This window comes from Alternaria atra (assembly GCF_907166805.1).
Source record: "Alternaria atra isolate CS162 genome assembly, contig: 22, whole genome shotgun sequence".
NCBI lineage: Eukaryota > Fungi > Ascomycota > Dothideomycetes > Pleosporales > Pleosporaceae > Alternaria > Alternaria atra.
In genome coordinates this window covers 1,231,124-1,247,176 of record NW_025091320.1, presented here as the reverse complement: position 1 = coordinate 1,247,176, position 16,053 = coordinate 1,231,124, and the positions used below count along the sequence as shown (strand labels likewise).

The 16,053-nt window shown below is 54.4% G+C and overlaps 5 protein-coding genes across 5 annotated transcripts; 2 read left to right on the top strand and 3 right to left on the bottom strand.

The window, feature by feature from the left end:
• Nucleotides 1–66: 66 nt before the first annotated feature.
• On the bottom strand, nt 67–876 carry ALTATR162_LOCUS3177 (uncharacterized protein; the record flags this gene model as incomplete). The annotated part of the gene is made up of 1 exon (XM_043310783.1): nt 67–876. One exon carries the CDS (start codon nt 874–876, stop codon nt 67–69), a length of 810 nt encoding a protein of 269 aa, XP_043166718.1.
• A 361-nt stretch (nt 877–1,237) lies between these two features.
• On the bottom strand, nt 1,238–2,055 carry ALTATR162_LOCUS3176 (uncharacterized protein; the record flags this gene model as incomplete). The annotated part of the gene is made up of 2 exons (XM_043310782.1): nt 1,238–1,401; nt 1,455–2,055. The coding sequence occupies 2 exons, from the start codon at nt 2,053–2,055 to the stop codon at nt 1,238–1,240; spliced, it is 765 nt and encodes a 254-aa protein (XP_043166717.1).
• A 521-nt stretch (nt 2,056–2,576) lies between these two features.
• On the top strand, nt 2,577–5,019 carry ALTATR162_LOCUS3175 (uncharacterized protein; the record flags this gene model as incomplete). The annotated part of the gene is made up of 2 exons (XM_043310781.1): nt 2,577–3,511; nt 3,771–5,019. 2 exons carry the CDS (start codon nt 2,577–2,579, stop codon nt 5,017–5,019), a joined length of 2,184 nt encoding a protein of 727 aa, XP_043166716.1.
• Nucleotides 5,020–6,048: 1,029 nt separating this feature from the next.
• ALTATR162_LOCUS3174 (uncharacterized protein) lies at nt 6,049–9,189 on the top strand (the record flags this gene model as incomplete). The annotated part of the gene is made up of 4 exons (XM_043310780.1): nt 6,049–6,588; nt 6,647–6,919; nt 6,982–7,443; nt 7,492–9,189. 4 exons carry the CDS (start codon nt 6,049–6,051, stop codon nt 9,187–9,189), a joined length of 2,973 nt encoding a protein of 990 aa, XP_043166715.1.
• Nucleotides 9,190–10,480: 1,291 nt separating this feature from the next.
• On the bottom strand, nt 10,481–15,218 carry ALTATR162_LOCUS3173 (uncharacterized protein; the record flags this gene model as incomplete). Its single annotated transcript, XM_043310779.1, has 3 exons — nt 10,481–10,812; nt 10,864–14,680; nt 14,742–15,218. The coding sequence occupies 3 exons, from the start codon at nt 15,216–15,218 to the stop codon at nt 10,481–10,483; spliced, it is 4,626 nt and encodes a 1,541-aa protein (XP_043166714.1).
• Between the last annotated feature and the right edge of the window lie 835 nt (nt 15,219–16,053).

Sequence of the window (16,053 nt, the reverse complement as noted above, 5' to 3'; positions counted from 1 at the left end):
GTCATTTATCCCTCCCATAATTCGCCTTCTAATTCTTATATCAAACTATTCCCAGTGTTCATCCCCCTACTCGCAGTCTTCCAGACTCTTCTTGTAACCCTTCCACAACTCCTCCACACTCTCCCCACAGCACCCCCTCCACAACTTCTCACCATCGTACTTTTCCTCCCTCAATCCCTCGTTGATCCTCCTCACAACATCCTTCCCATGCTCCTTCTCCAACCACTCCAGAAAATACCCTGTCTTCTCATACCCAGCATCCCAATCGCAATCTCCATGTCTCTTCCAATGCGGCGGCGCATAACCAGCCTTCAACCTCACCCAATCCGCCACACCTTCCGTTAAGCCCGTAGGCGCAGACCCAAATCCACTGTGTTGCCAACAATGCACCATTTCATGTACAATCACACCCATGATTTCTTCCTTTTGCCGAGATTCAGGTACATGGGATATGTAGCTTGTGTTTAAATGTATCTCCTTGTGGTCGTCATCAAGATCTCGTCCCGTGGTGTATGCGACGCCATCCATTTCCCGTAGTATTAGGGTGACGGAACGCGTGCCTGGTATGCATGATATGGGAAGTTTAGTGTAAAGGTGTTTCAGGACGGCGTCGACGGCGTATTCGAGCGCGTTGGACGCGTGGATGAGACGGAGGAAGGCACGTGCGCCATCAGAAGATAGGTCGCGGAGTTCGAGGCGGAGGAGGGGTTTTCGTTGGGGTGTTACTTTTTCGGACAAGACGGGTAGTTGGGTGGTGTGGTTGGCGAGGGATGTCGCGTTGTCTGGCGAGGAGGATGTGTTGAAGGGGTGGGTTGGGGGTAATGCGGAGGATTGCGGGGCGGGCGGGGTTGTGTTGGTTGTTGAAGAAGAAGACATGGTTTGATATTGCTTTGTTGTCTTCATTGGTAATCCTAACGACGGGTTTGGAAGTTTGACTACGGATCAGAGAGTTTGGGGCGTTGTTGTTTGGATTTGGTGCTATGTTTGGTTGCAAGGACATACAAGAGCCATGGAGGCGTGCACCTCGTGCTGGACAATCGCCAAGATAACGAGATATGCTACCTGCGATACGAACTTCCCCGTGGACTCGGTCTTTTATACCAACTCATTTGTCTTCATTTTAGGATTCTTCTATTTATCTTTGAGTCTAGTCTATCGATCTGCGAATGCATCTGGTGCGGCTGCTGCATGAACCCGGTCTATCGCTTTACGTCAACTTTCTCTATCATAAACCGTCTCATGAACTCTTGAATACTTCTGGGAAAATCTTTCGTAGCTCCTGCAAGTTTCTGATTTGGTACTTGCTGGCTGGCTGAGCGGGTGCAGGGTCGTTCTCGTCGAGCAGATGCGCCGTCTTCCATCCACGTCCCTCAGCTGCTTTGCAGTTGATATAAGAGTCGTCTGTATCATATAATTAGTAAATCATAGGTAGGAATTTTTTTGTCATCACTCACCGACGAAGTAGCATTTCTCGTTCGACTTGATACCAGCCTCGGCCATCGCCTTGTCAAACATTTCCACGTGCGGTTTGCAGTAGAACTTTTCCGAGCCATAGTCGCAGAAAGTGATACCTTCGAAGAGGTCGTCAATTTGCAGAAGGTTGACAACGCGCTTGCCATGGGTGATGTAGGCATTAGTGAAGAGCCATAACCGAACCTTGCTTGTGTCGATGTCCTCGATCAACTTGCGTAGCTCGGGGTTGGGCTTGATGACATCTTCCAGAGGTAACGCGTCGTCGACCTTGCTGTTGTACTCTAGCGCATTAACCTTGTGGTGACGAACGAGTCCCTCAATGGCAAGACCGTATTCACGGTAATATCGGTAATGGAGTTCGTTGGCATCTTTCTGGGACAAGCTCAGGTGGTTCTGGAAGAATTGATCAATCAACTCGGCCATCAGTCGATGAATTTCGAGGCTCTTGGGGTAAAGACAGTTGTCGATATCGAAGAAGAAGACTGGCTTCTCGTTCTCGTCCACCGTGGCGTTGTTGTTAACTGTTGAGTCATGTTGGCGAAACTCCATGGTCTCCGGTGGTGCTGCTGTATTGAACGACATGGCTTCGATCTGTTACAGTTGCAAATGTGTCACTGTAGGTGTAGTGGCTGGAATGGTCTCAGATGTTTGAGATATCCCGACTATGCTGTCTAGGTAGGTGGCGCTGGAAGATTCTAAAGATTGACTACTTAGTGTTAGTTTCATCATAATGCTCATAATAATGTGGGGCCAGCATCATACTTTGTCGCAGTACTATGTTCAAGAACGAGGAAAATATTCAGTGTATTCCTTAAGTAGATACAATTGCTACATTTACAATCATAGAAACCGTGATGAGTACATGAGAGAGTCACGATCCCTTTTGGGGCTAGCGCTGGAACTGGCGCGTGCACCTGCTGAAAACCAAAACGCGCTGTAGCTCCGAGATTCATAACCCACTCGCTGGCGTGTTGCTTACACTCGTTCCCCTTCATCATCTTCCCACCCAGCTCAGTCGCGGGTTTCGCCTGTATTTGTATAGTCGCCAGTTTTGCGCTCGCTTGTTGGTGTTTGGTACTAAGCCCAGCTTCACGTCTGTTGTGATGGCAGCACCAATCGCTTCAATGTCGGCAGCCGCAGCGCCGTCGTCGCATCTGAACGGTGCCGGTGCAGTGTCTGCAGAGGTGCTTCGCGAGGCCGAGTTCCTCCAAAAGATTTTGCAGATACGCGATGAAGTGCTTGCTAGCAAACACCCGCGTATTCATCTTCCACCCAAAGTAATTGAACAGGTTGCACCGCGTCTTCCGCAGACTGCCTCTAGCAGACCCACGACCAACAGCACACCAAACGGATCTTCATCGCAGCTGTTTCCTCCGCGTCCAGCATCCTCAACACGCCCTCCCACGTCTCCTATGCCCCCTGCACAACGACCATACTCGGCCAAATCTTCCTCTTCGAGCATCGATCCCATCTTGCTCACAAAATCCGAACACCTGGTCAAGGCGGAGCAGCAGCTCAAGCGGCAGCAGATAGAACGCGCTCTGAAGGATCAGTTCGATAAAAAGGGCCGTGGCAACGATGTAGACGAGCGAGAAGCTCTCATCGATGTTGAGCAGTGTTTGATCAAGGCTCACCAACTGGTCCCGCCTGTATCTGGCTTACCATCTCCGACTAACAACAGCGATGAGGTCGAGTCATTTGACGAAAACTCGTACTACTCTAGCAAGGCGAACAGTTGGTCTTCGGAGGATGTTGATCACGCTGACCACACCCATGCTGATGCAGCTCCACTGACTTCACAGGCGCAACCAGCAGCCCAGCATGTGAATGCGCACTCTCGTCCAGCTGAGCCTACTGTAATCGATCTCGACGAAGAGGCTTATGAGCCAGCCGATGACATAGAAATCTATGAACCCGAGCCTGTACAACTGCATGACGACGGTGAAGAAGAGGAAGACTACTCTCCACCTCCAGCTGAGATCGGTCCAAGCGAGCCTCTCAGGGGTCGGCAGCGCAACCGCCATGGCGGTACGAACGGGTATGATACTATAAGAACTCTCTTACTTTCTCTTTCCACCATCATTTTGCATGTCAAGTCAAGGGCTTGGTCTTCACTACACCTGCGATGGTTTGTTCATCCAAGTCCTGCTATGATGGTGTGGTAGCGAGCGTCGCCATATCGTGGGCCCGAAGCTCTGCTGCTTTAAGGCCAGTCATGGCCGTGCTTGCATCTCTCTCTTCGCTTCCCTACATCTGTCTTGTATCTTTTTAGCCATATTTATGCTAATGTTCCGTAGATCACGCCGTCAAAGCCCGAATGGTCCAGCAGCACCAGTCCAAAACCCTCGTAAGCGGAGACGAGAAGAGAAGCGCGAGCGTGATGAGAAGAAGCGTCAGCAACAGCAACAGCAACAAGCCAACAAACGTGTTATCAACTCGCCTGAACCGTACATCAAGGAAGAGCCGCAGTCACCTCCTCCTTTCGCCGCGTACCCCGACTCGCAGCCCAGTAAGCGTCGTGCGCTGCAGCCTCATCCTGATGAAGTAGAACTCGTCTCCGCGCAGAACAGTCCTAGGATGCAGCCTGTATATTACCGTGACCCGGAGCCTCTAGCACGATCTTACCGCGAATACGATGAGCCTTCGTCCCCGACAGTCATACGCACACCGCAGCGCAAATCGCTACGTGATGAACAAGATCTCAGGCGGGTCGCAAGTCTCCAATACGCTCGACGACCCTACTCGCCAGGTGGCGGTAATGAGGTGTATGCAGCACCAGAGCCTCGCCAGATTCGCGCAGCATCCCACGCCTTTGTCGATCGCGCTGAGGCGCCCATGTACCGAGAAGCCTCAGCTCGCCCGTCGGCCGCACCTAGATATGTACGCGAACGTTCGCGATCTCCTATTCATGAGTACATGCCATCGCAACAGCTCATGGCTCCGCCGCCACGGCGAATTGTCGTTGACCAGTTTGGAAACAAATACTATGCGGCACCAGTAGATGCGCGAGAGTCGATGGCGCCACCTAGCAGACGAGTGGAGGTTGAGCCATACTACGAGCGCGCTGTAACGCGGGAGCCCACAATGCGTGCACCCGCACGGGCAGAGTTGTACGAAGAAGAGGCTGTTCAAAGGATGCCTCCGCCTCCTCGACGCTACGTTGAGGCGTCAGAGCCCGAGATGATTGAGAGCCCATATCGGCAGCGGGAGCCCTCTCGCCGCCCTGTAGAGGTGGAATACCGGCCAGCGCCACAGTATGAAGAGATGGGCCCGCCACGAGAGTATGCGCCTGCGCGATCGTACAGTATGCGTCCAGAAGTTGTTCGAAGAGAAGTGCCCGAAGGTTACGTTCGTCACGAGAGCATACAACCGTCTGCGATCCGCGCCTCTCAGCCTCGATTCCGTGAGGTTAGTGTTATGCAGGAGCCTTTCGATGAGCGTCGTTATGTTGGCGCACCTCAGAGCAGGCGATATGTCGAAGAAGGACCTATCGAGGTTGCCTCTGATCCATTCGTGGAGCCGCGTCGCATGTACACACGCTACTAGGGCGTGGTGGAATTACAGATGTGTATTGTGTAGCTATAGGATACCCTGATTAGTGTTGTAGAGAGTTGTAATAGCCTGTAGCGTTGGATAGCCATTGTTAACACAGTGTATTCACTTGCATGTACATGTTCGATGCAGTTTTCACTTGTACGTGCCAGTTGGATGCAACTGCTTTGGGCAGGTGCCCCTCAGTGACTCGAAGTATCAGTGTCTCAGTGCCGCATCCCCACAAGTAGGGCTCCTCGGCTGTGATGCCGACTAGGGAGTAAGATTTTCCCTTTTGAGTCTGGTGAGCGGGCACCCGTCATCGCACTGCAGGGGAGACGTAACCACGCAGTGGGCTCTGAGACCAAGAGATGGGCAGATGGCATCCCCGCGTTGGCAGCTGGATCCTGAGGGAAGCGCCGACTGCGTCGAGGTTCAAGCTAGAAGTGATGGTCGGGCTGTTTCGTCACACACACAGTGTTTCCCACGCAACCGTGCCTGTTTGACACGTGTGGGGTGAGAGGAAAAAGTGAGGAGGGCGACGAGGTTTGGACGTGTATTCGAGAGGGTGTGAGTCGAACCATTCTAGACTTCTATTCTTACTCGGACATGCCATGATGCTGTAATACCGAGCCTCGTCTGAGCGTCAGCTATGCTTGTTTAGCGATAGACTCGCAGGGCGCCTCCCGGTCCACACGACGCAGCACAGCTCAACAGGCACGGCGAGCACGCGAACAGGGCATGGCACACGACCAGAAGAAAAAAGCATGTCGAGCTGTAATTCAAGGGACCAGGCTCGAAGCACTGTAGAAGGTTCTGCTTCTGGATTGGAGGGCGGGCAGGGGTGAATGTCTTCTTTTTGTTGCACCATGGTCATGGTGTTCGTGGTCCACTAGGCACATGGGACAAGCCAATCACAGCCAGCCACCGCCTTGCTCGACGCTCGCTCGACTGCTGCTGCTCTCCGGTCTTCCTCGTCCTTCTTCTTTCTCTCACTCCCACCACCTCCCGCCCGTCAACACCTAGGGCGTCGACTCCACCACCATGCACAAGTTATCAAACTTCCCGGCACAGGCCCGTCACGGCTGGGAGAAAATGGCCCCGTCCACGGCCTTCTCCTTCTCGAGGTCCAACCACGAAATGCCCGTCACAGCTCCGATAAAGCGTCCCTCGACGGCGACGTCAGCCCCGCCCGCCATACCGCCCGGCACCCAGGTCAATCTGTCCTTCAACGTGCCTTTTTCCTCCAACCTCGCTGGTCCCGACCCTGACGACATCATGTGGGCAAGCCCGGGGGCGAAGGCGCGATGGACTCATCCGGAAGGCACGGCAGACGCTACCCCAACACACAAGCTACCCGTACACGCCCAGAACGTCGACAACCTGCGGAACCTGTGTCGAGAAGTGAGCGAGCAGACAGAGGGACGCGTCTCGGCCAACGTCACGTCGGCCGAGTCGAAGCCGCTACCCGGTCTGCAGCGGGGCCCGTTGCGGGCGCTCGTCACCAACGTGTGTCTGTCTGGCGAGCTGGAAATTGTCAACTCGATGCGCTGCCGCATTTTGAACTCGACGCCCATCTCTCTGGTAGGCTGCTGATGCTGGCATTCACGCCCGTAGAGTACATGCTGACGTCTTGGCACAGCGATCGTCCTTTGTCGATATTGACTCGCAGCTCATCATTGACCCGCCCTCGCAGAACGTCAGAGGTCCCGTGCTCAATCAGCTCGACATGATCTCCAAGGCCACCAAGGCTGACATCTTCCTGCTGATGCCCAAACAGCCCGACATTGAGACGGCGAGCTTCCATGGCAACATCGACACGGGCATGGACCCGCGCCTGCGCTGCGCCATCTACGGCGACCTCGAGACCATGGAGCACGCAAAAACCCGTGTACTGATTATGATCGACCAGATTGTGAGTTCTGCGAGCCCCACTGGTGCCCGCTAGCGCAAGATGCTAATTCGATGCCGTCACAGCTCAAGCGAACCGTTGATACCATGAAGCTCGAGCTGACCATGCATACCCTGATATGCGGACGCGGACGCAAGAACATCAAGATGATCGAGTCTGCTACGGGCACAGCCATCTACTTCCCCCCGCCCTTCCCTCGCCTGTTCGGCTACACACCGCCGGGCGCTCAGCGAAGGCCTGATGACCTAGTATACATTACTGGTGAGAACTCGGAGAATATACTGCGCGCCAAGCAACGTCTGCACGATCTTGTCATGTCCACCAAGGTCTTCGTGAAGCCTGTCATGGTCACTGACACCAAGCTTGACGCCATCTTGCTCGAACGTCTGGACAAGGTGCGCAAGATCATTGAGAACAACGGCTCGTACATCCTACTGCCTCCTCTTGGCGTCCAGCGTGGTGTTGTGCGTGTCCAGGGCACTGACGTCTTGCATGTCGAGCGTACTGTGCGCGAACTGATGCAGCTTGTGAGTTTGTCATATGCACTGTGCCTACTCCATACTAATCATCTTCAGGCTGGCCAATTCTATAGTGCCTCGTGGTTCATCACCCACCCTGACCCTACGCAGCGTCCACCCACACCCGCCGATGTTCGCGCCATGCTCTCCGATATCTGCATCAACTCTGGCGCTGAAGTCAGCTTCGAGAAGCTCAACTTCCACATCTATGGTTCCGACGATGCTGTCAGGGCTGCACTAATGGTCATTAGCAACATTCCATTCGTGAAGAAGTCGCAGTACAACATGAGCGTCAAGATCGAGCTTGCGAATGAGCACAAAGAATTCGTCAGCGGTAAGAAGAACGGCAAGATCAACAAGATCATGAGCCACAGCAGCGTGCAGATCGTATTCGATGGCTTCAACGAGTACAACTTCTACATCGTAGTCCGTGGTGCCCAATATGAGGCTACAAAGAACGGCCTCGACCTTGTCGAACAGGAGATGCCTGCTTCCATCTCCTTCCATGTTCCTGACCAGTACCACAAGCGTATCATCGGCATCGGCGGCCAGCACATCCAGCGCATCATGAAGAAGTACTCCGTCTTCGTCAAGTTCTCCAATGCTATGGATCGCGGTGGCTTCGGCAAGGAGGAGGACGATATCAAGGTGGACAACGTCATCTGTCGCACGCCCGCGCGCAATGCTCAGAACCTTGACCTGGTCAAGCAAGAGATCATGGACATGGTTGAGAAGGCCGATGCTGAGTTCGTCTCTGAGACCATCAACATCAACCGCCTATATCACCGAGAACTTATTGCTCGTCTAGACAAGATCGACGAGTTGGAGAAGAAGTTCAACTGCAAGATCACCTTCCCTAGCACTGAGGAAGCTAGCGACATTGTTACTGTGTCCGGTCCTGAGTATCAGGTGCCATTCGCAGTTGATGAGTTCTTGGGCATGGTCCCGGAATCTCACGATCTCGCCTTCCCATCCACTGCTGAACTCAGCGAGTACATGCGCTCTGCTGAATTCAAGGCTGATGTTCTCGACAAGCTTAAGACACAGCATGAGGTCGATGCTCAGCTTCAGCAAGCGCAGACCGAGACTACCGATGGCAAAGAAGAGCAGATTGAGGCCTTCCACATTGTCTTCACTAGAAACAATGCTGGCGGATTGAAGGACGCCATCGACTTCCTCCTCAACAACCTAGTCATGCATGGTCTTGACACTAACACCGTTCGCGGAGCTCTCCCACGTCCGAAATCCGACTCGTTCGAAGACTCATTGCCCTTCTTTGAGTCTAAGCTGCTCCAGCGTGCGGAGCCGGCTGTCGAAAGTACCGACTCACCTACCCGCTCTCACTTCGGTGATGATGAGCCTCGCGGTATGCTCGACCGTCTTCGCAAGCCAGGTAGCATGTCGTCCTTCACATCCATCTTCAACGGACGCAAGAACACCAACTCACCGGGATCGCTCTTCAAGCACGCCTCCAGCAACGCTTCGAAGGCATCCCTTGCCAGTCTCGAATCCACCGGTAGCTACCGCAACCCGTGGAACGACAGTGGCATTAACCTCGCGGACGACGAGCACCACAACAACGGCTGGCCTATGCCAGCACCTCGTTTCGAGTCCAAGTTTCCTTTTGGTTCCTCTTCCGCGGCGCCTGGGGACGTGACCCCTAGGTACGATCCGCGGGGCTCCGTGGACAGCGGTCGCCCCAGTACTTCTCATTCTGCATCTGGATACCCGGCCCCTATTGGGCCTCCTCGTTAAGTGATACACCAATCTCGAACCATTTATTTGATACCACTACTGTACCCGGCCTTTAACGAAGAATACCCCGCCACGCGTTCATTGTCTCTTGTACGTGTGCGACGACAAAAGAATTATACCCCCTCCTACTCTACGGCGAAAATACCCACGTCAGAAGCCTAACCTGGCTGGTTGTTGTTCGCAGTCTTGCTTTCCTGTATGCGTTTCCTTTTTTGCAATTTCTTGTTTACGGCGTTTTTCTTGCTGCTTTCTCCGAATGATTCCCCAATTACGGCGCAAAAAGAAATATACCAATTGGCTGCTTTTTTGAGGATTATGCGTCTTTTGTGTGCTCAGCGTTGGGTGTGTGACAGGTGGATGCTAGCTGAATACGATGGGACGATGATACCCCCCGCCCGCCAGCCGTGGTGAGACGGGCACTGGTGGGCTACGAAACGGTGTATGGGTAGAACATTTAGGTGTTGAAAACAGAAGGGTTATGTGCGCGGCTGGGTCTTTTTCCTTCTCTCCACTCCTTGATCAATTTGCGGTGGAAGGTGGAGGAACGAAAACGCAGAGATATACATGACAGATGAACGAAGTGCACATCTATACCCCGTACTTGTATTCCTTGATTTGTGCATGTGATGCTTAGTCCGACGATGGTCTTTTGAATAAATCGAGTCTGGGTAAGGTGGTCGTATCGATGTAGGACTAGAACGTAACCGTGAGGGTAATCTGTTGTATTATTCATCCTACGATTTTTAAGCTGCGCAGGGAATAGACCGATAAACAAGCGGAAGAAAGATGTCTTAAGACCAAGAGTCGCATATCATCTACAAGTTCTTTCGTTCCTGGGCAATCGAGACGTCTGTCCCAATTTAGGGCGATGGTAATAGTCATCATGTTTCGACTTGATAGCACACATCACGTTGGTGTTCGACATATGGTAATCGGAGTATAGCTGCTACCAACAATAGCTTTAGTTTTATATGAGCTACATAGGCGCCACCCGCTGTCCGCAGATGATGGCGGGCACGACGCACTTTTAATGGTCATGTATACGGTTTTTTTATAGCCACATAGTCACGTTCAAACATTTCGGCCAAGATGAAAGGCCCGTATCCCGTGCTATCATCAACTGTGCTCATCTTCTCATGGTGGCACAATATAGTTTTGTGGCCATTACAGGCGGATCCACGAGCGGCATCGTGTAATCAAACACAGTCGTGAGGAACATATACAGATTGCACATGTGTAAGGTTCAGACCACTACGTACTCCTCGTCGACCTCTGCGAGATCGTAACGAATCTACCGCTTGGTCTTCTTCTTGGCCGCAACAACCTTGAAGTTGCTTGAATCGAGAGGTGCCTGCTGCTGCTGCTGCTGTTGTTGTTGTTGCTGGGCAGTGCTGGCGCCACCCTTCTTGGCAACTTCCGACCAACCACTACCCGCGGCCTTGTTTTCAGCGGGAGAGGCAGTATTGCGCTCGTCGATGATGCCCTTGTCGGCCAGCTTACGACGGCGGAGGAACTCCTCGGCGAAGTGGCGGGAGTCCAGAGTATTGGAGGCGGAATGCACGGATTCGGTAATGAGCTCAGCGTCAGCCGGGAAGCTAAGAAGGGAGGAGACAAAGTCTTCGGCTGTTCGAAAGTTAGTGCGCTGTACAAGGAATGATAACGACAAACACATACCATTGATACCCTTGTTAAGGTCATGACGAAGCTCGTTGACGGCCCACTTTCGGAATTCCTCCTCGGCGTTGAGCTTCCCAGTTTGTCCTCCCATTGTTGCACTACGCGTGACAGTAGGCTTCTTGGCGAGCGATGGTACTATAGTCGAGCTAGTCGAGCGGACGGCACCGGGCACAGGAGTGGTGGTACCGCCCGGTGTCCTTACCTTGCCGCTTGCGCCGACAGTGGTCCATGCAGTGCTGCCAACAGGCATAGCAGCAGCTAGCGTAGGTGTGCTCTTGCTAGCCAGATCAGCATATCGCTTTCCAGCCGATGGAGGTGGAGCGGCGGCACCGAAGGCATTGGCCGCAGCAACAGCCTGTGCAGTAGCACGTTGCTTTCGAGCCTCCTCTTCTTTCTGGATCTGCTGCAGTGTCTTCTTGGAACTGGGCGTTGGCTGCGCGGCGACCTTAGTGGCGGCAGGCTTGGTCCAGACGGAAGCGTTAGCGGCACTGGGCGTTACAGGCGAGGCACCGCTCGCCCAGGTCGAGCTCGAAGGTAAGCCAGGCTGAACTGCGGGTGACTGGTTTTGGGCTTGCATCTCCTTCTCAAAGGCTTCGCGACGAGCTGCGGCTGCGGCTGCCTCACGCTCTGCAGCTTTCTTGGCTTCCATCTCCTGAATCTCCCTCAAGGAAGGTCCGTGAGATGCGTTGACTGGCTCTTTTGCCCACGGAGCAATGGACACACTAGGAGTATCAGCGGCAGGAGTCGCTGCACCCGAACGAGACTCAGTATTGAGATTTTCAGCGACAATGGGCTTCCTCTGAGCGGCTGGGGCAGGAAGTGGAGACTGAGATGGCGCAGGTGGGAATGGGAAGATCGCAGGCTCGACCTTGTTCCATGCAGCTGCGGGTTGAGGGGATTGCTTAGCAGAAGCAGCCTTCTGAACCTGCTCAGTAAGCGATAGCGTCTCTTGACCAGCAGATGGTCCGTCGTTCTGATGCTCTGACTGATGATCCTGTCCCTCGTGTTCCTCGGGGGTCACAGGCTCAGAGGGTTGCTGCGATGGCTGAGCAGATGAAGCAGAGGGTTTTCCAATGACGCCTTCTGGTGGAGGAGCGGCATTAGAAGATTGCTCCATGTCTGTCTGGACTCGCAAGTCTTGGAATTCCGCGAAACGCTCAGCAAAGTTCCGTGCGTTTTGCATGTCTTCAGGACCACCCGGGCGAATCGTGGCGTCATGCTCAGCCTGTTCGCGCTTGAGACGAGCACGATCGCCAATCACAGAGGCCATGTATTGTGCGTGAGCATCGGGATCTTGCTGTTGTCCAAACGCAAACGGAGGCTGGTTGTTACGTCCCAAGTTCAGACGGTCCATCATAGCGGGGATTTCTTGGTCTCTCCTGTTGTTCAACATGTCCATGCCGGGGCCGATCGGACCCAAGCCCGGAACAGGACCAGGACCAACTCTGAAAGTATTGTCCATGAGCCCTGGGACGGACGCTCCAGCCGCGGCGCCTTGGGTAGGTGATGGCTGATATCCGCCAGGAGATGTGATGCTACCGAAGCTTGGTTGGCTATGTAAACTGTGCGCGCTGGAGTGGTGGTTAAGCTGGTTTGGCAGCACTCCCATCTGGACCTGACGGGCAAGCGCTTGTTGTTGCTGAGCCAAGTGCTCTTTCTGGCGAGCCATGAGGTATTGCTCCTCTTGCTTTCTGCGCTCGAGGGCATTCTGCTGTTCGGCAGTGAGGGTAGTCCCAAAGCTGGGGAAGCTGTTGGCGAAAGGAGGTTGGGCACCTGGTGCAGTGGCGGTGCTAGGACCAGCACCTGCCCAAGAGTTGCCTGGCTGAGATGTTGCGGGACCATGCGGGATGCCGATCTGAGGGACCAAAAAGGGCTCGCGAGAGTTACCAATGCGGCGGATGAGTTGGGCGAGGGGTTCATAATCAGGCTCTTCAGCCTTCTTCACCAACAACTCAGGCGAGAAGAAGCCAGCTTTGTACCAGTCATGCATCTCCAGACCGGAGAATGGTCCTTGAACATTGCCTGAGGGGTCACGATAGATCCATCTCATTCTGTCAGGCATAACCATCATTCGCTGCTGAGGCACCGGAGGCTGACTGGAGGCTGGACTTCCAACACCGGGCGTGGATGGTTGTGCGGTCCTTGTCGGGTTGAGAGCAGCCATGGAGAGTGAGGTGGTAGCCATGTTCTGGGATTGTCCGGCCGAACTATGGTCATCATGGTGGGCATTGGAGAAGTCCTCGAAAAGATTGCGGTTTGCGCGGAACGGGCTCTCCGTGTCACGGGCTGGCGCCTGTCCACCAAAGGCATTTCTTCCAAAGGAGCCAGTCATGCTGTGTTGCCGGTCGCCATGCGAGGAGTTGTCGTCAGCATGCGCTCTGTTCGGGTCATTAGATCGCATTTGTTCTTGCATGGAAGGCGGGAACAGAGAACCAAGCCTGCTAGAACGGCCTACTGTACCATGGCCGAATAGCGAGCTGTTGCCTAGGCCAGCCAGAGAGGGCGATTGAGCCTCGCCAACATTCCCGAAAGCATGGTCAAAGCCGCCAAGGCCACCGCGTTCGCGAGTTGGAGTGCCCATGGTGTGGTTCCCAGTAGGCCATGCTGCAGAACCTCCTAGACCGGGCAGGCCACCAAGGCCCGGTAGGGTAGGAAATCCTCGGGCTGGTCCGACACTGGAGGTCTGGCTGCGGTCACTAGCTGCAGTCTCGAATGGCGCAGACACCTTTCCGAGACCACCAAGGCCACCAAACGCGTTGTGGATGCTCGAGTGAACAGACTGGTCGATGTGGAAGCTGCTCATACCAGGGAAGTGTGCATTCTGGTCGCCGGAATCGTCCGAGTCGTCATTATGCTGGTCTCGTGCGTGGTGTGGGCTCTGGTACGGATTGGTGTCCGTCGGGCTCATTGGCTCATTGCCCCGATGGGGTGATTGATCGGTGAAGTTGTTCCTGTTGTACATGTCGCGAAGACCAGTGTCGGCAGTAGTCATCCCAAATGCGGATAATCCAGAATCGTCGCGGTGGTCGGGGCGGTGGGGCGTTGCGAAATTGCCGAAGCCTTGTGGCCGGGGCGGGCTAACGTCTTCGCCGCGCAACGCAGCACTGCCAGTGGGATGGTCGTCTTCGGGGAACGGATCTGTATCGTTACTCATTGGCCTGTTGGTGCGAGTTTCCATCCACGAACTGCCTGCCTTTGAGGGCTCTGCCTCGCTTAGCCTGCCCAAGTTGCTCATTGAAGCTTTCTCTTTCGGCCCGTTCCCAAAGTCCTCAATGCTCGGCTTGCCCATCAATCCTTTGAATCGACTCTCACCACGTAAACTTCCATAACCGGGTTTCTTCTCTGACTGCGGCGCTGCAAAGCTTCCGAAGGCGCCAAAACCACCACCAGGAGTCGCGGACCACGGCGAAGCACTACCACCTGGGCTGAAAGGTGCGGTAGTTGCGCGCTTTGCAGAGCCAAAGCCACCAGCACTCTCAGCCGCGCCCTTTTCTTTTTCGCGCTCCTCACCAGTGCGGCCCTCTACAGGCTCCTTGTAATCTGTCCGACGACGTACTAGAGCGGGTGGCGGAGTGACAGCATTACCTTCTTCGCGCGCGAATCGTGAGGTGGCGGGGGACGAGGGGAACGGATACGCTTCGCTGGTGTCGCGACGGCGGGGGCCTGGACGTGCGGTTGTGGGCGAGGAGAGACCATATGGGGTGCCGGGACCCTGCGATACGGACGTTTTGCGTAGTGAAAGGCCGTCTTTGGGAGTTCCGTCCTTGTTCTGTGTGGGTGGTTTCAGCGGCGAGTTGACAGACGAGTGGAAGATCTAAGCGAAGAAGCGCGCGTTAGTGTATGGTAGGAAGGTGCGGTGGGGTGTGAGTTCCTACTTCTTTCTCATCGTCGGTCATGTCAGTCAGGCTGAGTGGCAATATGCTACCATCTCTATCCCAGCACTGGTCGACCCCGCTCGGCGCCTCCCTCTCCTTGCCATGATCGTCCTTGCGGCCCCAAGAAGCGCTCGAAGCACCATTTGTAGCGTGAGGCTCCCATCCACCCATGTACAAATCAGACAGTCCATCGTTGAGGTCGCTCGATGACTGTTGTATCCGGAACAGCTGCGTCAGTTGATCCCGCGAGTAGCGACCCTCGAACGAACTGCCATTGCGACCAGGCTGTGCGTGGGGAGGGACGTATACGCCCGAGTTCGTCGACGAGTTCTGTGGCGCGGCGGCGTCTCGCGAGGATGAATGGTTCGTCGAGCCGGAGAGGCTGGTCGCGTGTGAGGGTCGGCGGAATGTTTGCGTGGCACCGTTGGTGCGGCGAGCCCTATTTTTCGGGTAAGTCTCGAGTAGGAAGAGAGTCATGACAGTAGCGAGTGTTGCGATGAATAAGACAATCATATGGTATGCTGCGCCTAGCAACTTGGAATAACAATGCCTCATATATAGCACGAGAGTGGTGTATCCATGGGGATACAGGCAAGTAGGCTAAGGGAAGACTTACCAGTCAGCGCCTGAGTCTGGACGCGCTGGATTAGCATTGTTTCCTGCAGCTGCCGAAGCAAAAGAAGTAGGAGCCATTGTGTGGTGGTGTAGATGCTGGTGCGGAAGTGGCTATGAGACGAAAGCGTGGTGTCGAGGCCAAAAGATTTAGTGTGGGGATTGTGGCAGGCGAGTGGTGGAGGCAGGTGCAGTCGAGATGATGTCAGGCTTGCAGCGGTTTCGTGCTAGGTAGATCGGAGAGATGACGGCGCAGTTCGTTGTGGGACACTTCGGTGGGAAACGTAGTCGTATTGCGGCGACAGAAGAAGAGCTTCAACCATGGGCGAACATTTGAGGTTGGCTGGAGCCGAGATGGGTGCACGTGATCTGATCGTATTATGGGGACTTGGTTTTTCTTCAACGTCCCGCCACACCAAAAACGACGCGTCAACGCGTCGCGCCTGCCGGTTCTTTGTGCAGATCAAGTAATGGCGTTTTATTTAGCCATCGCACCTTGCAAACTACTCCCAGAGTGCTGTCGTCAATCCTCGAATTTCCAGATCTGCCCGCTGTACCACACACCGAAGGCACGACTCGACCCGTATCCCCTTGTGAAGAAGGGTAAGGTGCGATGTGTCATCTACGCTCCGTCGCATTGCCCTAGCACCTGTCGCAGCCTTCTTCTGAGCAAGACCGACAACGAGCCATGTTGACTCAT